Raw genomic sequence first — 24,831 nt, 5'->3', positions numbered from 1 at the left:
TCCGTGTCTGGGAAAGGTCTTCAGAATAAATTCCTCTTGAAATAGACATATCCCTATAATCTATTTATTTTTACATAACTATTACTTGCTCAATGTTGTGTCTGGCTTGTGCTGCATACTAGGAGCAAGCTCAGATATTGGACCTTGTAAAGACAGGGAGAGAGGAGACTTGGCATTTACAGACATGAATTCATTAAGTTAAAATGTCTTACAAACACACAGTCGACGTAAGGAGACGGTGATTTTCTCGGGGAAATCGGCTGTGCTGTGAAAACCAGAGAGCCCGTACAAAATGTATGCTACGTTAAAAAAAAAAAAGAAAAGCGCTGACGGATAACGTGTTTTTGTAACAGGCAGGTGTGTTTCTCTGTGTACAAAACACACAGGTGATGAGATTCAGCCCATACATGACTGAAGTTAAACAGTGAATGTGCATTGTAGTAGCAAGAGGAAATGTTCATTGAGTCTGTTATGTGACCTTTTTTGGTAAAGCTTCTCAAGCACGGACTCTGACCAAACCCCTTGACCGATTGGTACACACACACACAGGAGATGGTTTCAATCACAGACCTCTACAGTGGCTCAGACCCCTCCTCCAAATTTTTCACTTTCCGTGCTCCTTCACGGGTCTCTTTCATCCCCATTTCGAGCAATGCTCTCCTCCCTTTTATCTCATAGCGAACGTCTCAGTCCGTGCTTCACCTTTCCTTTTTTGTTGAATATCTCCATCACTTTCCTCACAAACACTTTTTAAAAGAAAACACAGAGCAGTGGTGCCAGCTACCAGTAGTTAGTTTTGGCTTGCCTAAGTAGAACTGTCATACTACTGACTGCTGACAAATGACTGGACAGGTTACACCACAAACAACAGGTCATGCTGACGTCAGTGTTTTTGATAAAAGTGTAACTAAATGGAATTTCAGTGTGTTGTATTTGAAATTACAATCTAATTATATTTACCTATAAATACTGAAAAGTCGGTGGACTAGAATAATGGGGTAACAAATGTATAAGTATGTTTTACTGTGCAATTTCATGGTAATTTTGCAGAAAAACAAACCGTATTTCTCCATCTTACATGTTAAATGCACCGTATTTGTTGGGTGCGGGTCCTATTATGGAGTGGAATAATCTTCATTATACTGATGTGCATGATGGGTGTTCTATTATTCAATTGTCCTTTTATTTTACTAATATATATGTAAGTCCAACTTACTTTTGTTTCCTGTTCAAACACAAACTAAAGTAAATTTAAGTAAAGTATAATTAAAAAAACTGATTGTTACTACTTTATTCTAGTGTACACAGGTTTAAGTATATACAGTATAATTACATTGTAATTAAATTATACTGAAGCGCCATTGAATTAGAGGGGAGTTGCACCTGTAGCCGCCCGCCATATTATAAAAGTTTGCATAATGAAAATAGAAATTTAGAGTCAAAATAAAACTCCAACATACTGGTTTTCTATGTTTTCAACTTTATTGAAGAAAAAAAACACTTCAAGTAAGTCTCAGCTTTCAGCACTACAATTATGTGATGATTAGTAGTGGTCATTGTAGACAACAACAGCCTGAGTCACAAGGTAATGCTCGGACGAGGACCCCGAAGGCTGCGTGCGTCTCCGTGTGTGTGTAGTGTAGGCTGTTTCACATTAAAATCTCCAGAAAACATAACAAGATCATTGCATTAAAACACAAAAACAGACAGAGGATGTAAAAGGAGAAGCCACACTGGCAAATCATTCACAGGAGAAAAAGGGGGGGGAAAAAAAAAAAAAGAAAAGACGTGATCATCACTGAACTTTATCATTATAGAAATCTTCCAGATTCAGCAGATTACATTTCATTGCACAACCAGAAAACAAAGAACGACAAAACTAAAGGAAAGAATGTTTCGTCTTGTACCGTGAATACCCGTGAGAGAAACTGAAGTATAGCATACAACTTCCACCAGCTCAGAAGCAACCCATTTAATATCAGCAGTGTTTTTGTCTAAATGTCTGTCTATTTTGAGACCCCAATAGAAAAGCTCAGCTGTAAGGCCAAAGCGTATTTCATTTCAACATATGCTTGTTGAGCATGTGGAAGAACAACCTAACCGCATTCCAGGCAAACTGGTGGAGGTTCAAATCCAAACTTGCAATTTTGTTCCAAATATATCAGAGTTTGATCACAGGATGATTTTTGCTAACTTTTTGATATATATACACATATAGCTAAGCAATTTCTCTTTATGAAATGCCATAACAAATAGTGGCAATCTGGCTGTTGTAAACAAATAAAAATAATTAGTACAGAATACAGATCACAGCCTTATATCATTCCACTCACTCTCTTTCCAAAAAGCCTCAAAGTGTGCGACAGAGATCTTGAAATATATTCTGTAGAAAAACCCTGACAGGTACAAAAACTCTATTTGTCCAGTTCGCAAAAGAGCTACACAACAAACATCCCAACTGTGTCCTTTTTACATTGTGCATGAGACATGTGCCAGAGAGCAGTCTCAGTCTAAACTCATCCAAAAAGAGCAATACGCTACAACAAGAAGCGTATCAGCATCACTGCTCGGCCGAGTCTCAGTAAAGTCTCCCGTGCTCGGTAGTTCAGACTGAATATTCACAGCTTTGATTTCAGGAGGCTGGAGAAATGAGACACTAGCCTTCCCGTCCACTACGTGTACAGCTTAAAGAACTTGTGTTTAAAAAAAACAAAACACAACAAAAAGAACTTCATTTTCGACATCTGCAGGATCATTTCAATGCCACTAAATAACCTCTCGCAACATTCAGATATATACCCTGCCCAGAAAACGGGCTCCCCTGCTGGGATCAGCTTTGGGATTATAATACTTGGCCGGATTAATCACTGTGCAGGCAGGTTATAAAAATATATATACACAGAGTATACATAAGGAATATAGAGGAAATAATCACTGGATATTACATTAGAAAGTTCATGCTAATTCAAATCTGACTGCATCACATCCACCGTTTGTCTAAAAAGGCACAAGATACTGTAGCCCCTCCTTAGCGGTGACAGACAGAAATACAGGAGAGTCACAGCCCCACGGGGAATGTGCTTTATATTTCCACAGTGAAAACAGCAGCAGAGATTCTCAGACTATTTTAAACATTGATCCAACGAGACAAAGACTCGAAGGAGAAATCCACCAGTTTAACACTTCAAGTGTGTGTGTGTCTGTGCAAGTAACATTTGCTGGGAGGAGGGGGGGCTGAGGCTAAAAGAGAAAGGGTTTTATTTAAATGCTATATAATTAATGTTTAGTTTAAGTTGTGCAAGGATGGAAAAATTTATTAAATTAGATTTTCTTGCAGATTTTTAGGGATATGTAGTTACTGTCATTCATTTTTGGATGTGAATGCAGCTCAAGTTTAAATAAAACCCTTTCAAGCGAAGAAAGTACAAACCTGCAACCTGTTATTTCAAGATTTGATAGCAAAAATAAAAAAAAATAAAAAATCCCAAACCTGAAACATCTGCTGTGTTTCTGTCTGTCATGAAATCAGCTGTTAAGAATTTGCTGACAGAAGAACTGATGAATCTGTAAGAACTGAAGTCTGTAAATCTGAGTAATGCCAACTGGCCTATGGAAAGTGTGGTAACATCTTAGCCATACAGTACGCACAACTTACCTACTGTATGCGTATACACTGTACAGACATGCAGGTTGAGGGGAAACAATCAAAAAATACAAGTAGTACATGCTTTGAGTATGCTCTGAGAGGACAACACATTTTGGAAGATACCCAGCCCAGCCCCACCCAACCCCTTTAGCATTAGATTAATGCATTTAATATTTAGATGTTAGTCATCTATTTACCCTATTCACTAAGGCGTCACAGAAATATGTCAATCGTACCATGCTCTATCGTAACGATACATTTTATACAGTAAAGTAAATCATGCAGATTGCCACGGTGCTTTCTGATGTCGCAGACCGGTCCATCGAAATTCATGTTCTTATCTGCCAGACAATTTTTGAAAAAACTAATGTAAATAATAAAATGGCATATTGCTACCATTCCTATTGCTCAGATTCTGCAAAAAGGACAAGCACCACCATGGTGTTTAAAAAAAGGGCACTGAATACAGTGTGTAAGATTGCACGCTATGCAGTGCATGTGCAAACAAGTGGAACAAGTACATGTGGGTGAGTCTGCTTTCCACTATTAGAGTCACTGAAAACAGGGTGGATAAGTGGGGGGGGGGGGGGGGGGGGGATCTAACTACAAAAACAAACAAACAAACAAACAAACAATAAACAACACAATTAGAAGCAGTTTAGCAAAGCTGCTCTGCTGCACTGCACTGGCTGGGATAAGCTCTGAAGACAGAGGGAGAAGTCGCTCTGAGCCATTAATGTTGACACAGATGAAGTCTTGAAAGATAAAAACATTTTTTTCCTTTTTTAACAGGGAAAAAAAAATAAACAGCTGATTAATTCATGAGGACGGGATCGACAGACTCTTTTGTAAGGCAGGGGGAGAGGTAGAACGAAAATGCTGGAGCTCAATTGTGGAGCCCTACCCAGTGAGGCAGAGGGTTGCAATGAAAATGATATTCCTTTGATTGCTAATGACAAGTGTTAAATTAAAAAAAAAAGAGCCATCATGAAGAATACTGAAAAGGCAAAACTGTCCTGTTAGGAGCGAAAGGTGTAAGAGAGTGAGTCTCTGTCTCTCCTGCATGCATATTCTGTGTTTTACATAGAAACTCCAAATGATAACGAGGCTGGAGGGGCATGGCTGGTGATACAGGTAGGTGCCACTTGTTACGAGGAGGCCACAGCAGGTGATACTGTAGAAGAGGCATTCATGGTGTTTTTTTTCCTGTCTCTTTTTTTGTGAGGTTTGATGAGTTTAAGACAAGAGCCCTATAGATTCACAAACACTGTACGGGTCTGACGGATGAATTAGTCACTCTGCAGGCCACGAGTGTGGAATGATGAAGAAGCCTCGAGTTTGTCAGGAGCAAAAGTGAGTGCGATTGTTTTTTTTGTTGTTTTTGAAGGGGGCTAAGCAGTAATGTAATGGGCGATATACTCCTCTACTGTTATTGCTTTCCTGTTTTTTTCCCTTCCCCTCACGCCCCCTCCCACAGGCACTTCAGAGGATTGGGCTTTGGCTGAAGTTGAGTGTGAGAGCAGGCTGTGGGGGAGATGACAGAGGATTGGTGGTAGTGACAGGAGTAACAGACAGAGTTAAAAGTGTTCTTTTGAGCTCTACCTTGTCGTCTGAAAGCTATCACCCAGCAGGATACTAATCTGTCAGTGAAAAAGGTTGCAAACGCTGGTGCTTGTCCTGTGCCAGGGTGAGAACCTGAGGACTCTTAGCCCAGGCCACTAGCTGACTTCAAGAAGATCAGGGGCTGAGATTGAGGGTGAGAGGGAAGCTGAGGCTTTATTAAAAGAGCAAGGTTCCTGGTTGTCCAGCCTCCCTCCATGCTTATTGTCTGTGTCTACAAATGCTGTGCTCTACACCTCCTCAGTCTGTATGGTTGTTTGTGTGCTTCTTATCTAAGGAAGATGACGCCTCTGCTTCTACCTTGACCTTTCGCCCTCCTCTCCCAGTCAGGACCTTGTAGCAGCCCCGAGTGATTTTGTACATCCAAATAATGTTCAAGACATCCAGGGCAATGCAGGAGGTGATCCATGCCACCTGGGCACCCAAGCCCAGCCGCTCAAACTCCGGAGTGCCAAAAGTGGCGAATACACTGGCCCAGTAGGATGGCATGACTGCAATGCGCACCAGGAAGAACACCACAGCCATAGCAACCCCATTTAATACCACCAACCGGTGTGAGCGTGGGTACTTTAATGACTCGAAGAACCACCTGGAGGAGAAAGAGCCATTAGGAAATGTCAGGGAACAAGATATGTCTGCCATATGGTGTGAAGGGGATCCTGACAAGTACATATTCACAAGTGAGGATGACTCACCTTTGGTTCACAAATGGTGTGGATAGCTCAGAAATGAGACGGAAATTGGCAAAGTAGGGAAGGACACCACGGGTCTGCGAAGAGCAAACAACACAGATGATGAGGAATTTAGGAAGCAGAAGGACACAAAAACAACAAGAATCGGGTTTCAGAAAAATGAGCCACTCACCAAAACATATCCGTAAGCATAGAGCGCCGCCAAGTGGTGGCAAACGAAAAAGCTGTCCCCCATAGTGCTCCAATTACATGCTAGCAGCACCAGGTCTGGAGAGCAGGTGGAGACATTGGTCATTAAGCTAGCAAAACATTACACAGCTGACTTTAGAAGAAAAGAACAGAGCCCAGGCTGAACTGAGTCTAACACGAACACAGAATACTCAGGACTTTGACTCTAAAAATGACTTTGACATAATCAATTCATCAACAGATGAATTAAAACTTGTTACAAAACTTGGAGAGCTGACAATACATTCAAAACTAGAATCAAGTCATAAAACAGCAACTGAAGATGAGGAGAGCAAGAACAAAAGAACAAAGAACACAAATTTGCAGAAGAAACTGAAGGAGACATCTATGGTCCTCCATTTTCAACAGCACTCATGCAGCATTTTCATGGACTTAAGCAAAAAGTCCATGAAATATGTTTTTATTTCTCATTCTTTTGAGAGAACAATCAAATTGGTATACTAGTGGACAATTTCCTTTCCTAGTATTTTCAAAAGTTCAGTCGCTGATAATGAGCTTGCTCTGGACATTTCCCTACCATCACGATGACCAACCCACTCATGTGGCCATTATTTGGCTGCAGATTCCACAGATTCCCCTGCTAATTACCCAATCTCATATTCGACTGATGCCACAGTTTTATCAATCCCTGTAATTATAAAGGCGCAGATGGAAACCATTTATTAGTCATCACAAATTTCTGCAACCAGGCCTAACAGTCTAATTACCGTGCCTGACAAAGCCCAGCCTCCCAAGTCAGCAGTTATTGCTCTTTTGAAACGACTGAACTTTTACTAATGAATCATTTATTATTAATGGTTTATTACCATCTTCTGTACCACTGAGACTTGGCTCAAACTAGAGGACTACTGCCCCCTTGTGGAATTTTGCTGACTAAACTACAAATTCTTGAATGCCCTGAGGCGCTCGGGCTGTGGTGGGGTAATCGCTGCAGTTTACAAGGGTAATTTGAATTGTGTTCCATTTCCTCCCACTTCTTTTCATTCATTCAAATTACTATTGTTCAAAATTGACTGTGAAAATCTAGTTTGCTATATTATTATCTACTGACCTCCTAAATCTGCTACCAACTTCCCTAAATGAGTTCCCCAATCGACCTTCATCTATTGTTAAATTTGACAAGCTCATTTTGGTATGCGACTTTAACTTGCGCATTGATTCCTCTAACTGAATTTTACACAAGGCATTTCATTTAGTGTAACATGTTAATGGTCGCACACAATGGTGGGCACATCCTGGTTGGTTGTTTTACTCTTGGCTCATCTTTAGACTCTCTCTGTATGTCATATTTACTGTTTCACCATAAGTGTAATATTTTTGCCACAGTTTTGCAGCCAGTATCGTTTTCAAAGAGGAGAATCATAAAGCCTAGGATCTTTAATGAGAACACAGTGGCTACATTTTTAACTCTCTTACCAAGTGTCAATTATATTTGTAATAAAGCTGAGATAGAAAAATACAAATCACTGCCTTTTCATGACGGAACCAGTTACTAACCAGTCTACTTCTTTGGCTTAATTAGCATGAAAAACAGTCCAAGGTTCTTGTTTAACACCACGAACAGACTCCTTAATCCTGCTCAGTCTGGTTTTCCTGCCCAGCCCTCGGCTGAATGTGAAAAACATTTTTTTTCCTCTTCTGTTGTCTGTTAAGATCAATTATATCAGGTCACAATTAAACCCTAGTTGCTATCAACCTGCTCAGTTGTGTCATGGAGTTCTGTTATCTAAGTTTTTTCCACGACAGATCTTCGTTATGGTTCCTAAAATGTGGAATTGTATGTAATAGTAGCCTTTGACACCACTGATAATCCCATTCTTATTACAGAACTGGTTTGGTATCTCAGGCCTAGCTCCTAAATGGTCTCATCATACTTATCTGACAGATACTCCAGAATTCATATTAACTGTATGTCCTTATCAGAGCCCCTCATATGAGGGGTTCCACAGAGCTCAATCCTGGGTCCAGTTCTGTTTTCTGTATATATGTTACCCCTGGGTTATCTATTAAATAGCTTCTAACAGGGATTTCCGACCGCTGTTATGCTGATGATACATTTTTCTGTTAAGTCAAACAACCTGAAGAGCCTCTCCTATCTCGGGGAATGCTTCACTGCTGTTATTTGTTGGATGTCTTTAAATTTCTGCCATCTCAATACTGGCAAAACGGAGGTTCTTGTGTTTGGCTCTTACAGCTTCTCTAAGATCAGTCATTACATTGTCCAGCTATCCAGCAATATCAAGTCACCTGTTAAGAACCGTATTTTACCAATATTTGAATTTGTAATCTCATATTCTCAAATTCATTCTTCATTTTTTATTAATGACATATAAAGCCCTACATGGCCGGGTTCTGCCTTTCTAGCAGACCTGCTAAGACCTTAATCGAGCACTCAGCCTGCAATCACTGATCAATGCCTCCTAACTGTTTCACACTTCCACATCTATTTTAAAACCAGAGGCAAAAACTCCTAAACCTTCTTTAGGAAAAGTTTTTCTTCTTCTTCAGCCCATGTTCTTTGTTCTTTGAATGTATGGAAGTATGCGCTTGTATGTTTTAGACATGCGCTTATCTTTTGTGTTATTTTATTTAAACTGAAGCATTTAAAAAAGTGCTATAAAAATAAAGTTACCATTATTATTATTATTAACTTCATAATATTTTTTGTCCTGTTCTGCAGATTCTATGCAAGTTAGAATTTTTATTTATATAGCGCTAAATCACAACAATCGCCTCGAGGCACTTTATATTGTAAAGTAAAGAACCTACAAAATGTCAATGCTGAGCTCTCCAAGGCTGCAGAGGAGAACAAAAACTAACGTTGCAAGTTCACAAATGACCTGGAGTGCACCAACCAGGGAATGAAGGACTCCTGACTATTCTTTCATTTAATGTACAGGGTTTTTGTTTTTTATTAAAAGAAAGTGTAGGTGTGTCTTCCTTTGGTTTGAATTCTGAAGGAAACATTAGAAGTGTTTTAAATTCCAATTCAAGGACACATGATAAGACAAAATAATGACTTTCTTCCAAGTCGGACATGTCAAATATTTTGTCCTTTTTCGATGCTCCTATGCATTCACGTATCACAGGTATCCTTCATAGCATGTAATATACATTTAATTAAAACTATCCGACTCTACAGTAACTTGATTACAATACAAAGCTCTACTTGCACACACACACGAAGGGTAATGGCAGCCACATATGCAAAAAAACGAAACAAAGACAGAAGAAAAAATTAAACCTCACCATATAGGAGGTAACCACAGGTTATGGCTACATTTAGTTTGACGAGACTGGGGTCACCCCTGTGGAAAAGCAAAGGATACAGTGTAAAGGCACAAAGCCATAATGCTCAATCAGTGAGAGACTGAGATTACTGAGATTACCCAAATGCACCACTGAACAACACACGAAATCATTGCTGGCTGTGGATATCTGCCTGTACAACTCCTCCACCTAATGCACAGCACACAGTGCGATAGTTGCACCGTTTTGCACATCCTGTATAGTCAAAATAACTTATAATTAAACTACTTGTATATTAGAGACATTTTAATATTTTGTAACTTTGTAATATATTGTATTATTAAAATGTAGCTCAGTCTGTTACAGTGTCTTGGAGAAACAGTAACCACATAATTTCCTTAGGGATTAATAAAGTTTCTGATCCTGATTTTAAAAAAAGAAAGTAAGAAAAAAAAAAAAAAACAGGAAGAAGAAGCTTCAGTTTATGAGTTAAATATGTTACGTTGTCTTGCTTCCCTGATCGACAGTCTGCAATACTGCACCTCTTGCATTTCTTAGCAGATTAAAACTGAAAGGTCATTTAAGTTCGACTGTCTAACCTTGATGAATTTGCTGTGATACTGTTGTGTGCGGTATAAAGGCGACTGTCTTGACAAGAGCAATGCTTGTGGTGAATCCATAACATGACAGATAGCTCTGCAGAAAAGATATCCACAATGCTGGCACTCCGTGTTCCTCTCCTCCCGTTTGACAGTGTTTCTGTTTAATCAGCAATCAGTAGTTCGGGCCATAAACCTGTGACCTGCTGCTCTTACCATTAAAGTGTCCTTGCAAATAACATCGGTTTAAAATAACAATGGAGGTATGTCTGCTTCAATAGAGATCCGATCCTTGTATCAGCCACAAGTATCGCATAGCAAATGACTGGCTGACTGCTTGTGTAACAGGAGCTCGCAGCACAGCGCACATGCTCTACTATACACTGTACCCACACCAACAACATGACCCTGGGCTCACTGCTTTCAAAATGTATTCTTTATCTCCAAGCTTCGACTGCCCCACTTTAAAATAAGTACTTTAACTAAGTGCATTGAACATCTGGAGATATAACCAAGTTACATGTAAGATTTTCTTTTTACCATACCATTTTAATATCTAATGAAATGTATGTGATAGAAACACACAGACACATTAATGTCAGTCCAAAATGAACAGTCAGGTCAAAGAAGAGTATTTGTTTGAGTTTAAGACTTAACTGCTCAAACATCCATCCATCCATCCATCCATTCGCTTCCGCTTATCCTTTTCAGGGTCGCGGGGGGCGCTGGAGCCTATCCCAGCTGTCATAGGGCGAGAGGCGGGGTACACCCTGGACAGGTCGCCAGTCTGTCGCAGGGCTAACACATAGGGACAGACAACCATTCACACTGACATTCACTCGCACATTCACACCTAGTGACAATTTAGATTAATCAATTAACCTATCCCCACAAGCTGCATGTCTTTGGACGGTGGGAGGAAGCCGGAGTACCCGGAGAGAACCCACGCAAACACGGGGAGAACATGCAAACTCCACACAGAAAGACCCCGGCCTGATGGAGGAATTGAACTCAGGACCTTCTTGCTGTGCGGCAACAGTGCTAACCACCGTGCCACCGTGCTGCCTACTGCTCAAACATTTGTATTTATTTGAAAAGACAAAAAAAAAAAAAAACATTGTCGTTTTACTAATCTAACATTTCCCCAACATTATTGTTTCCATGAGTATACGTGTATGAATGTAACAAACATGGCCTCGGCCTGTTTTGTTGGAAAGTGTTCATCACACTCTGACAGAAATGCAACGTGCAAACATCAGGTTGGCTAATGCCCATCATGCCTGATAATGTGATTGTCAGGGAGCCTGAAAATCCACATACTTCTTGGTAATCTCATCCGTGTGACTCAACTTTGATTAATCAGATCTACAGTATATTCACGTTGTCTCTTCATGAATGGTTGACTGACTGGAATTTGGCCCAGAAAGATACGTAGAATGTTAAACAGGAAGTACTACAATAGCGCCAACTCAACAGGCATTATACAAAAGACACTCAAAGCCAAATGATATGCTGTTAAGTGGCAAGTAGAAGTCATTTAAGAGCACCAGATGCACTTAGCAGTTTGCTAGGCTTTTTCCATGGGGCTACAGATACGTAGTAATCAGAATGAACCTTGAGCTTATATGTGGTTCAAAGAAAAGCGCAAAGGAAACTTAAATAAACTCTCTATATTCTTACTGAACGCAACTTCGAGAAAAAACCTAACTCTCTCAGAGTTTGTCTTTGCTCAGCAGAACATCCTCACTGGCACATCAAAGTATAGAATTACCTGTAGCGTCTGTACTGTACTCTGTATCATTTATCTCTGTGACAGCTGCATACCCTTGACTGCCGCTCTTCTAAATCATTGACTGTTCCGCTTTTTAACTCTGACAACTTTCGTCTCAGATGGCCAAAAATCACACAGACTTAAGTGGGGGAAGTGTGGTGGTGCTTGGGCTATGAGTTATGTTCACCAGCAGCTGATCTGGAGCTGTGGTGACAAATGACAGCATGGGAATAGAAGGGTCTGACTTTCAGTGGATCTTAGACTTTTTGTTAGTCTTAGTCTGCAACCCTTCATTAAGTCATTCCAGAGTTATCAACAACTTAGATCTACAGATAAATCACGAACTAGCTGGCTGTGTTTCAACAGGTTACGGTTTAGATTCAGGGAAGCAGGTTTTAAAAGCTTTGACGTTCAAGAATGGGGAAACGGATAGCAGCACATTGGTGAAACTATGATGTATGAAAGCGCTTTTCATTTCCACCTGATGAGATGGATACTGGAAGTCCCATTCAATGTCAATTTTTGATTTAAATATTAATTCCAGTAAGATCAAAAGAAAGAAATATAATTCATTGGTTGATGATTCTCAAGGACGTTTATTCAACCTGTGACAACCAGGAGGCAAACAAACTCAACTCCAGGTCTCTTATAATGAATGAATGATAATGTTGGTAACACTGACATCTTATATGAATCTGATTAGCTTTCTACTTGCTTGCTCTATCGATAGTTTGACTCTTCATTCAGATATTTGCATTTAGTGTTGTGCATGCAGACCCTTAAGGGAAATCTAAGGAATAAAGCATTTTAACTGCAACAATAAAACACATTTGAATGAAGTTTGGAGAAAGAAAAATGCACAAATTTACCAAAACCATAGAAAAGAAAGGAATGCTGGGATACAGGTGGATGACAAAAACAGTTGATGGACCTCTCTTTTCATCACCTCTATTGATTCTTAACAGCAACAGCATCCTTTAGCTGCAGGGTTGCATTTCTTTGAATAAAACTTGCAAACAAATGGGGCCGGATGCTGATGATGACATGCTGACCCTCCTCAGGAAAGACACTGGTGTTATAAATTAGGTTTTGGGGCCTTGCTAGGTAAGGTGAATTGAGGTTTACCTCTGGATTTTCAGTGTTACAAATGCAGTTCTCATCTTATCTGCTTAAATCGCTGTGGTAACTTCTGTGGCAAACCTAACCTGTTCCCAAAAAGGTTGTGCATGAGATAAGACATCAACATGCACATAACAATTACCTACTGACCAATCAGTTCACCGTTAAATGACATAATCATTCCTGCAAGGTCACATGAGGGATTTGAGTTATTAGCCAGCACCTAAACCCTCTGTCTTCTCAATACAGGGACCTTTCTTTGCTGCTTCTAAAATAAGCAAGTCAGCCTGTTTAACAGTCTAAATTCTGTTTGTTTTTTTGTTTTATTTATTTAAGGGTGTTTACTTGTGTAAACAACATTGGGACAGCAGCTGAAAGAAGGCTAAAACCTATTTGAATACCATGAGAATACATTGAAGCAAAACATTAGTTTAATGGAACACCCTTTTCTAATCCTGTATCTTAATAATGGAGCAGTGATACAAATAAGATTGCATTTACAGCCACTAATGCCTTTCCAGACTTCCCGATGGCCTAAAGTGCTTTAAACTGTATGTATGAAAGAATGAATGAATATAGCAGTTTTTTATAGCAGAAGATACACACTCACACTCTGATGCTTTGGCTGCAAAAACTGTGTTGCTGCGGAGCATGTATTATGTGATTAACCTCTTTGCAGTTTTCTAATATTATAGCTTGGTTGTTGTTTGTACAATATGCCAGTCTGCTGCCTGCCAGTAGACCTGCCCATATGCTGCCAACACCACCTCTTTTACAGCGCTGTGAATAAACTGTTTGATAAACGGTTTGATTTATCAAGCCAATAACTATTAGTGCCTGAGTTTTCTAAATCTCACCAGAAAGACTTGCTGAACTAAACATCCTGGAAAAGCAACACGAGAACAAAGAGTCATGGTAAAAAGAAAGCACACCCTTCAACCACAATGTGAGAGACTGATACAATCCTAATGCTTTAAGTTATTGGTGCTAAGGGTGGTTCTACAAGTTGGTGACTCATAGGGAGTACTTATTTTCTTACACACTGCATCTGCATTTTAGCTTAGTTTTGTTAAACAAACAATGAGACAATCTGTCTGTCTGACTTTATACTCTCCTAATCTGAAGACTTATAGGACTAGATATTATTTTTTATTTATTAAATGAGATTTGACAAAATGCACTTTCACCTTATCTTGTTTTTTTTTGTTGCTTATTTTCCTTTAGTGTCAAAAATATATCTCAGGTTGTCCTAAATTTTAAACAAACTGAAATGCGGTCCTCCATTCTCCTCAGACTGTCATGCACATGTTAAGTTCAAGTCCAGATAAGCCAATCAAGAAATGCAGCAGGGGCGAGGCCGGCAGACACGGCGCTTGTTAACCGAAAGGATTATGATAACAGCCGAAGCTGTGCTGACAGTCGGAGTGACAACCTGAAAGAGCCTGAGCAGCAGCTGCAAACAAAGCAGGCTTCTAACAGTTTGGCTCTGACCGCTGCGCCACCATTTAGCACAGCGCCGAGAGAACAATGCTGCTGTGTGACAGGCCTTAATGATGCTGTAGCGCAATCAGATTGACTGGAGAATTAAGGCTTGCTCCACTCCGGTGTTGAAATGAGATGAGCTTTAAAAAGGCATTAGGATACTTCTGGGAATTGGCTAGGTGCCGGTGGGTGACGGGAATAAGCTTAAGAAATTCAACAATAGCAGTGAAGAAATAAAGTTGGAACAAAGAAACCATTTCAGCAGAGAAATGACTGTCACCTTTTGCTCAAGGGGGGTGTCTCAGAGAAGTGATAGAAGAAAAATCCTGCCTGCAACCCCCCAAAAATGCTGGTAAGGTATTAAGCACTTGAACACTGAGCAGATGAAGACTAGCAGCAGGAGGAGGGAGGGAGAGCTCATCCCTCCTGCCCGTGCCCCTACCCACCGCTGTTTTCTCCCCTTTTTCTTTGCTCCATCAGCGATGCTAGCCAGAGAAACAGAATAAAAGAGCATTGCATTGATATGGCAGCTAGACATGTGTAATCGGCAACCCAAGGCAGGGGGAGGATCGTGAGGGCTGGTGGTGCGAGGGAAAGGGAGAGTGGGTTTTGTTTTGTTGTTTTTTTTGTTTTTTCTTTTGGGGGGGGGGGGGTTAGCTGCTGCTGTTTGCTATAAAAAGGCATCTTGTTGGTGGGATTTCTAGTCTGCTGGACAGACAGAGAGGAAGTGAAACAGAAGGTAAGGAAAAAGAGGAGAGAGGGGAAGGAAGTGGTGTTGTAAGTGAGAGAAATGAGAGAGCAAAAGCTGAGGAGAGATGTGTTCAAAAGACTGATTGAGATATTAGAAAGGAGAAAGAAATGGGGGGAGAGAGAGCGGGAGAGTGAGCGAGAGATTGCCATTTCTCTTTTTCAGGACTCACTGATCCAAATAACAGAGTCAGCACTGGTGGGGAGAGTGAAGGCAGAGAAGACAGCGAAGACAAAAATCAAAGTCTAAATCCTCCAAATCAACAACTCTCTGGAGACTCCACTGACACGTTAGATCCATCCTCTCGCCTTCCCTCTTTCGTTCTCATGAAGGCAATGCCATCTCTGTCGCGCCAAAAGGTGTTAACTACCAATCCCGACGATTTTTCACCACCCCCCAACCTCCCTCTTCATCCCTTCATCAGTTTCCACCCTTCCCTGTGTGAGAAAGTTCCGGCTGCCAGTCTGAAAAGGCAGATGTGGGAACACAGGTTTCTCCCAAAAGCACCCACGGCTTTAACAGTACTTCAGTATTTTTTGTTTATATGGTTGCACAGTATGTGGACAGCATATGGCTGCATGCTGCAAATCTTGTCTTACTTCGTGCACGTGACATGATATTCATGGATGCTTTTGTTTTTTGTTTTTTTTTAATGCATGAGTGTCTCCTTTCTGTTCCTCTTACCAGACAGGGTTGGCGTTGACTGCGTCATCGTACCACAGGATGTACAAACAGAACAAGCCCACAATCAACGCGTGCACTGTGGACACTAACCTGGGAGACACACACACGCACACATATTACAAGAGCAAATTAGTGAACATGACAACAGATTAATAGGTTTACAGTCAGGAACAATCATCAGTCTTTTTTACACATCTGTTCATACATGCATAGTGTACAGGTTTACCAAGCTATGGGCTGAAAGAGCTAAAAAAGTGGAGCTAGCTCCAAAAGTGAGTCAATCCCGATTACAGGTGGCAATCACCAGACACTCCATGATATGGTATAAACACATGACATTTTGAACTCCGTTGAGAATTACAATAACTTATATTGTGATTTATCCCCTTTTTTTAAACTGCAAATTATGTTCTCAAAGTTTAACTTTGTCAGTATCTGTTACATTAATAAGATAAAGTTCTCTCACTTCAGTTATTTTTTGCTGAAAGATGAGATTATCAAACATATCAACACTATCACTAAAATCAGCCATCAGTCTGATAGTGAATGGGGTCAAGTTGGCAATTACATGCAATCTGTTTCTGATAATACAGCTAATCATCAAATTCACGTATCTGTTTCTGTCTACATAGGCAGAAATTCATATTTCACCATTACATTTGCACTCGGCAACCTTCCTGTTTTATAGGAATACAACCAGCTGGCAGCCAGTTGAGCAGAGTCACCTAATTCAATTCAGTTTTATTACATTACACAACAACAGTCGCTGTTGTTGTGTAACAGTTATATTATATATAACACGTTATATATATATATATATATATATTTAACACTGACATTGTTGGATTATCGTCTGCTGTGCATACAGCTCAAAAAAACAAATAAAACAAATAAAAGTAAAATCTGCTTTTTCATTGGTCTGTTACTTAGGACCAATCAGGAGATATCTGTGGGTAGCATTGCATATAGTTTACGGACTCTTGGATTTCCAATATCTGGTCCCAATATGATCATTTTTGAAAAACAAAACAAAAAACAAAACAGCATTTTAGTTTCCCAAATTTAACACTTGGCTTCAAAATGCAGAGACTAGAACCTACTGGGTGAGTTCATGATGACTAAGCCCAAGTTTTATGTTTAGTCTATGATAGCTGCATTTATTTTATGCACTGTGTTCAAGTAAGTTACTTTCTTTGACCTTTGGAGTTATGTGGGCCACTGAAGAGATACTCCAGAGGTCCAGTGGGTCTTATCTCTTCTCTACCACAATCACAATTCCTCCAGTGTCACCATGCAGCCTCTATCCACAGACTGCAGCTGCCAGCCTGAGCCTTGGCCAAAACTGGCTCGATGGCAGGCTGCTGTACAAGCCCAGTCTTAAAAGTATGACTAGCCACTGAGTTATTTTCTGTTACAGAAAGTTCTGGATGCAGTTACTCTATTTGAGGACGTGCAATAATAAATAAGAGGATGAGGAAAAACAGAAAAGACATGAAATAAAAGTACAGGACACACTTTTTTGCTCACAACCATACTGCTTTTCCTTAGAAGTGCTTCCTCCCTTCTCTCCCTGCACTTAAGTTGTGGTTACATAAACAGCACACTGACACACTGAGAGCTGGCTGTTACACAACAGCAGACCACTCTAGAGTGGGCCATCAGCGCTTTGCCTTTGACTTGTCTTGGATTCCTTGGTCAGTGCACTCCATTCTTTCAATTAGGTAGAAGCAGGCTAATGTAAACCACAGCTGCATGAAGAAAGTGTAATCTCTGAGCAGTACATTACAGAAAACAGATGGAGGAAGAAAATAAAAACAGTGAACGATGTTACGCAACTACAAAACATTGCCCCCTGAACCTCACCCCTGAGGTTTAAGTTTGAAACTTTAAACCACTCTGTGCTCCACCAGCCGTTCATATCACAGCTGTAGTTGTGCAGAACAATGAGCTGGCCTGAGGCACATCGAGGTTCATCTCAACAGAACCGCACAGAGGTTAGCTCGGTCAAGGCTTTATAACATTTTGCAGCTACAGATTTTTTTTTTTTTTTTGAGGAAGTGCATCTCACTTGTACAATTTTATGACAAAAAAATAAAAATAATATCATTACTTTATATTTTGCTATGAATAAGGGGAGTGTGTGTTACAATTTATTGAAATATGCACAAACATGCATGGAAATACAATATACAAGCTAAAAAAATGGTAGAAAAAGACTAACAAGCTTAAAAGTCAATATTTGGTTTGACCACCTTTATTTTTCAGCACAGCCTGAAGTCCTTGGAAAGCAGTCATGTAATTTCTTTAAATAGTCTTCAGGAATGGTTCTCCAGGCTTCTTAAAAGACATTCAAAGCTCTTCTTTGGATGTTGGCTGCCTTTTCTTCAGTTTTCTTTCAAGATGATCCCACCATGCTTCAATAATGTTAAAAACCGGGTTCTGGGGGGCCAATCCATGCCTGACTGATGTGTGTTTTTTCAGGCCCGATATGCATTTTCTGTATTGGCACTGTGTTTGGGATCATTTTCATGTTGAAAAATGAAGCTGTTCCCAATCAGAAGCTTTTCAGATGATACTGCATGGTGGATCAAAATCTGATACTGTGTTTCTTCAGTTATAAATCAGTTTTCACTGGCTGATTGCAGCCACAACCATGACAGCGCCTCCACCGTGTTTTACAGATAGCTGTGGACTCTTAAGCCCCTTTTCCATTAGTACCTACTCGGGTCGATTCGCCATGGAACAACATGACCTTTTTTGATGCTTGAATGATTCACAGGTCAGTGTTAAGCAGCTCAAAAAACCCCCAAAAACCATTCCTCTGAAAATGGTGAAAAAGCAACAAATGTCCTAAAAAACATTTGTGAGACCTCCAGAAAGCCTGGAGAGGTATTTCTCAAGACTACTTTTAAAAATTAGGAGATCTGGCTTCTTCAAAATATTAAGAAATGGGAGAGGAGGGACTGTTGTACAGTATATTTCAACATTTATTATCCTAATCGATCATTCTTAATGTTTTATCACCTCCTAAAAGGGGGGAAAAAAATGAAAGAAATCCCCGGCTATACCCCATTTTCCACCAACCAAGTACTGATGCTCAGTCCAGAATCAATTCCATGCTTTTCTACCAAAAAAAATAAATAAATAATTAACTCACATTCACTGAAAATTACAGTCCCAAATGATGAAATTACTGTCTTCACTGCAAAAAATTCACCAATGATCGTCCACCATAATTTTCTTCCCACAGGCATTACATCCAATTCTGCTGGTAATGCAACATAATCGGTTCCCTTTCCTCTTAAAATGTGCCGGCATTACTACCAGCAATGGCACTATAGCACAGCGCTGCTGTAAAAAAACAAGGTAGCTCAGGTGGAAAGAAAAGGCCTGTTGACGAGCAGCGTTTCCTGTGACGTACCTGGAGTTCCATTCAGTGAGCTTGGTGGGAGGCAGCCGTCCATAACCTGGGGTAATGGCGGAGGAGAGCGGCGGGCTGGCCACTGAGAAGAGAAGCTGGAAACCCACAAAGCTACCAGCTACCACGGTCAACTCTCTCGTCTCCATCACTCACCTAAACACAATGGGGAGGGGGGGAGGGGGGGAGGGGGGGGGGATGCACAGAGAGTGATACACATGGACAGGTTCAATCGATGTCTGTCAGTCATTCTGGGCAGTGCCAGAAGAGAAACTGAGGTGGCATTGAGAGCGGAGGGAAACTGTGGTTCAGCCGGCGCACAAAGAAGAGGAGGAAAGGGAAAGAGACAGAGGGAAGAAATATAAGCTGAAGACATGAGCCGTCTAATGCAAGTGACATGAGCGCTTTAGCCAAGAAGGGCACGGTGGGAAAAGGTGGGGTAAAAAGCTTTTATGGATAACAGAGTGGCAGAAACAGAAAAGAAGTTACTGGGTGTGAATATGTGATGCTAAGCATTTAGAACTGAAAAAAGGCTCTGTGTTATTATGCACATTTTGCAAGGGGATTACAGAGAGTTGTTTAGGACACACCAAAAAAAATCCCTGAGAAGAAAACAAAGCCTGAGCGAAAGAGGATTTTCAAGATGAAGCAACAAGTTCAGCTCATGGGATTGCATAAAGAATTTCAGGCGGTATTTTACTTAAAACAATGCTTGTTGTTACAGCTTTGTTTAGGCTTAAACCCCTTTTTTTTTTAAACTCAATCTTTGCCATTCTGCCTCGCTTCCATGTTGCTGACACTTTATCTTAAAATGATAAGGCCAATATGCACTAAAAGGAAACCGTTCCAGGGAATGCTAAGCAAACTACCGATTGTAAACATACACTGTGAACAGTCTATATTTGAGTAGCTTATGAGATTTATTTACTTTGACTCACGTCATCGCACCAGAAACCAGTCTTTTCAAACCGCAGGTAATCAGCGAGGGAACGGTGCCACGCTCACTAAAACCACTGAATCAGAGACTTTTTTTTAATGAGTCCTTGAGTAGTTATAGATTTTCATCAGTTCATACAAGCTCAGACAGTAGTCCTATTGGTTGTTACGTTAAACAAGAACAAGAAGTTCAGACATTTTTCTGAGAACTTCCCTAAGTTGAAAAAACAGATAGCATTTAAAGAAGTTCCACTTCTCTAAGAGGACTTTGCACTACAAGTCTCGACACTTATCAGCTTGTGAGTGTTGCCGTTCCTGTTATTTGTTTCCTGCAAGCAAAAATTACTTGCATTTCTCAGCTTCCCCCCTTCAACAGATCACAACCACAATTACAGCCAAATTGTCCATGTTTAAAACAAACAATTTTAAAAAAGGAGGTCAAAAAAGACCCAAAGTTCACAGGGAACAGAGGGTACTGAAGTGCATTCACATAATGACCTGTTATCAGTTATCACCACATCCTGTGTCAGCACTGATCTGGACTCTGTCCTGATAAAACCCCGTTTCCCAAAAAACTGTGACGCTGAGTAAAAAGTAGAGAAGTTTAAATTCTTAGAGTTAACATTGTTTATATTTGGAATTATTTAATGTTATATTTGACTTTAAAATTGCAACAAACACGTAATATCTAATGTTAAAACTGATCAAATGTACTTAAAAAAATAAAAATATGAGATAGCGGTTCTTTCATGAACATTGGGATATTTGCCAGCAAAAAAAATGTAAAGAAGACTTGGTGAAAAATCTCACTGCTAATTAGTCTAACTAGTAAGATAGCTGAGCTTAAAAAGAGCATCCCAAATGGACTGAGTTTTTCAGAAGACCGGAAAAGCGTCACTACTCTGGGAAGGCCTTTGCGGTTAATCAGTTCAAGGATTTAAGGCCCTGCCCACATGTACACAAGTAAGTCTTTTGGTAAACATAGCCCTTTCTATGTATTTTTGCCATTTCTTTACACATAAACAGTGTTTTATGTGACTGATCTTTAAAACAAAAATCCTTCCAATGTAAGGATTTTAAGAAACTCGGTTTCTCCATATACACCTGGACAAGGCAAACAGATTTGGTCTTGTAAATCCAAAGGTGTATATCATGTGCATGTGGACACAGCCCAACCCCAACTGGAGGATTTGATCATTTACTGCGCAATATTACTAAAAGATTAACATAAGCCTGTGAAGTCAAGGGACAAGCCTGAAAAGCAGCACTAAATGGCTGTAATGCAGGACTGAATGGCTCACTATGTGGGCTCAGAAACAGTCTGAAAACCTGTGTCAGTGGACACAGCTCAGCACCACATCCACACACGTAAGTTAAAACTCAAACGAGATCCAGAAGCGTTGCTGCCTCCTCTGGGCCAAGCCTCATTGAGGATCGAGTGAAGCAAAGTGGAAACTCTTGAATTCATTAGGAAATTCTGGACACAGAATCCTCATGGCTACAGAGGAGAGGAACTGTGCAGCTTGTTATTAGCACAAAGTTTAAAACCCACTAAGTGTGGATTAGTGGAAATACTTATTTATTTGTAGCATCATACACTGCTATTAAGTCTCTGTCAGGGAAAGCCTTGCTTGTTTCAGCAAGGATACGCACACACTCCTACAGGTGCTTAACTGCCTGCAGTCAATTCATTCAGATTATTCTGCAACAATAAAATAAAAATAAGGAAGCCCATAGAGTGGCTAAAATCCTATATCAAACTACGAAGCGGAAACCTTTCACTTTTCAAACTACAGCAACTGGCCTCCTCAACAAGAGAAGCGGGGCTGCAACACAGTGGGAAACATGGCATGCATTTACTGTCTTTTTACCATTCTCAATTAGAAATATATAAATGGATGAACGAATGTTATGCAAGCCACGTGATTCCACTTTTGACTGGCAGACACAGCAGTTGCTGTACAGTTTGTGAAATCATGCTGTTTACAAAGCAACCTAAGCAGTTTGACCCATATTACTAAGTGTGTATCCAACATTTTTCATCTACATTAAAATGTCCAGTGCTGTGCATATACACCGCTGTGTGAAAGCCAAGGAAGAACAACCTGCTGAAAAAACCCAAAGCACCTCAAGCCAAAGTGCCACGAGCAACACTGCATCAATTCAGTGTCGACCATGATTACAGCGCTGGAGTAATCTTCTGCACAAACTCCCATCGGTAGGACAAACTTCACTCTGCAGTAAATAAACACATTTACCAAGAATCAAAGCCGCTGCAAGAAGTGCAACTCCACTCCAGCTTTCCAAAGCCCCATTCTCTCAAATCTGGCATGTTCAACAGGGAAGCTGAGGCAGGCCATTCTTCTTTCTTTTTTGGGGGGGTGGGCTCTTATTGTCCCCAGAAGCAGCTACGCACATTCCCGGGCAACCCTGATCATATGCTGCATGTGCCTGAATAATTCATTGGCATTCTTCACCTGGCAGGCTGGTTCATAGCGCCCCATGGGAAGGAGCAGCTCACGGAGCCTCCTCACTGCGGCTGACAGGTCGGACGGGAGAAGTGCTCTGCCATCCTCGTCCGACCTTGGTCCGCTGGACTATCCTGCTGCTGTCAGCAAACCGTGACCCTGTGACATATCGACCAAATATAAATAATAGGGCTTCAACTCTTCCCCCACCCCCGTCCTTTTTGATTTGGAAATCTAAACCGGCCCCCCCAGTCTACCGCATTGCTACAGCAGAGGGATGGGTCTGGCTCGCTCCGAGTTGGAGGATCAGTCTTCGGCCAACCTTCATCACACCAAACCCCGCAAGCAAGCAAGCATGCAGGATCATGACACGAATACTGATACATGACTGGTGGCTACTGCCGTTTGAAGCTGGAAGAAATGCCCAGATTTAGCAAACCCTCTCTTCTTTGATTTGGACTATTGTGCAGCCCGCACCACCTCATCGGCGACTGGCGGGTTCGGCTTACAGTAAAAATGGATCTATGTAACAGCAATAACCCCCATAAATAAATCCACTATGTTTGGCGGGGGTTGTAGTTGCAAATGCATCGTAAAAGCACTGCAGACGGCTGAAGAGAATGGCAAAAAAAATGTGTCGAAAAATAGGAATCTCATTGACAATGGGGGAGAGAAACACAGCTTATTAAACAACACAAAGACAGGAGGTTTTGAGCGGATTGTAACAAGCCGCCAAAGCGCAGCGGACTGATTTCAGGAGAGCAAAGTTGCTCCAGAAGAAAGCTCAAACTGTGTGGACTGCTACGTGTCCTGTTGTTTCTGCCGCCACGGCAGGAGGAGAGAGGGACACGGGAGCTGTTGCAGTCCTAAGGTATGTGCGGGGGAGAACTGCCTAAACTGAGTAAAATAAAGACGGCAAGGCTTTTAGTCTGCGCTGTGTCTGATGTGGTGGAAGGAGATGGGTGAGCTCTCGTACCTGTTATCCGTCGCATGCGTCTGTGTAGGCGGATGAGCTCCCGGTTCGCCCCGTGTCTTCTCCACTTTCTTCCAACTTGACGTTAGCTAGCAAGTCTGCTAATCGGAGGCAGCCCGCAGGCTTTCCCCGTGCGAGCTCAGGGAAGAAGAAAAACAACCTCCGCTGCTACAGCACAACGTGGCAGAACAACCATTACAGCCCGGAGAAGAGAGGCTTTCCCCGATTCCCCGCTGTCATGAGTCTACTTGAAAAGTTTTTTGTTTTTTTTACTCGTTTTTATTTTGGCGTTGACAGCAAGGACCCAGTGGTGACGTCGGTACGTACCCGCCCACGCGTGCACACGCCCCCCACCGCCGCACACCCCTTCACCAGACAAGAGTCTACGCTACAGTCTGTGGGTTACACCCACCAGGAACAAAAGCCACTGTATATTATGATTGATGATGATCCGCTGCAGCACAGGTAGTGGAGACGTACAGTCTGCAAGTCATGCTGCTCTGCTGGCCGATGGACTAACGACTTGCAAGAAGATATCTCACACGCACAGAGTGGACTGAGATATGCTCAAGGGGCTCAACTGTTGAGCACCAAATCTATCCATCATAAGTGGATCATGAGGATTTAAGTTACTCCAGGTGTATTAAATAATATGAGCTCAAACACTCCTTATGTATGTGTCAAATGTAATGTTGAAAAAGCCCCCTTACTTTAAAGCCTATGGAAGGAAAACTATGTAAACGTGACTCGTAGTGCACTGAAATAAAAATGAAAACTACACTTTAGCTAAAAATTAAATGAACCTTTGTCAGATCTAACAATACAATAAATGTAATATTTAAAAAATATATACAGGACATCTCTCCTTTTTTCAACAATTTAGTCTGGTGCATGTGTTTACTGAGATAGGAACGTCAACATGACTGTAGGAAGTGTGTCACAGTGTTTGTGTTGTCATACATAATTAGAAGTTCTTAAACTTTGCATTTGACAAGTACCATTCAAGACACTGAGGCAAAAATAAAATTCAAATATTGAAATTAAGCATTAAAGAATAAAATAAAAACATAATATAATATAATATAAAATATAATATTAACTATAAGAGCTACTTTTAGCTCCTCCCATATTCACAAGGAGTCAAATAGCTCAGTATGTTTGCTTTGGCAGATTTTTA

General features: G+C 40.8%; 1 protein-coding gene across 1 annotated transcript; it reads right to left on the bottom strand.

Moving 5' to 3' along the window:
• Positions 1–1,463: 1,463 nt before the first annotated feature.
• Positions 1,464–24,437, bottom strand: tlcd4b (TLC domain containing 4b). Its single transcript, XM_082531959.1, has 7 exons — positions 23,658–24,437; positions 19,281–19,433; positions 15,860–15,949; positions 9,457–9,515; positions 6,131–6,225; positions 5,962–6,035; positions 1,464–5,855 (listed from the first exon to the last, which is right to left on the bottom strand). The coding sequence occupies exons 2-7, from the start codon at positions 19,424–19,426 to the stop codon at positions 5,507–5,509; spliced, it is 813 nt and encodes a 270-aa protein (XP_082388085.1). The 5' UTR covers positions 19,427–19,433; positions 23,658–24,437; the 3' UTR covers positions 1,464–5,506.
• Positions 24,438–24,831: the final 394 nt, after the last annotated feature.

This window comes from Aulonocara stuartgranti, assembly GCF_965226115.1.
Source record: "Aulonocara stuartgranti genome assembly, chromosome: 4".
Taxonomy (NCBI): Eukaryota; Metazoa; Chordata; class Actinopteri; order Cichliformes; family Cichlidae; genus Aulonocara; species Aulonocara stuartgranti.
This window is presented reverse-complemented; position numbering and strand designations above follow the sequence as displayed.

What these genes read in the sequence shown, in the direction of transcription:
- tlcd4b (XM_082531959.1), bottom strand. Translation starts at nt 19,426, where the DNA reads ATGGAGACGAGAGAGTTGACCGTGGTAGCTGGTAGCTTTGTGGGTTTC. An exon ending in GTCAACGCCAACCCTGTCTG is followed by an intron (nt 9,516 to 15,859) that starts GTAAGAGGAACA and finishes GCTTTTCCACAG; the next exon opens with GGGTGACCCCAGTCTCGTCA. An exon ending in CTGTGGTTACCTCCTATATG is followed by an intron (nt 6,226 to 9,456) that starts GTGAGGTTTAAT and finishes CCTGCTCTCCAG; the next exon opens with ACCTGGTGCTGCTAGCATGT.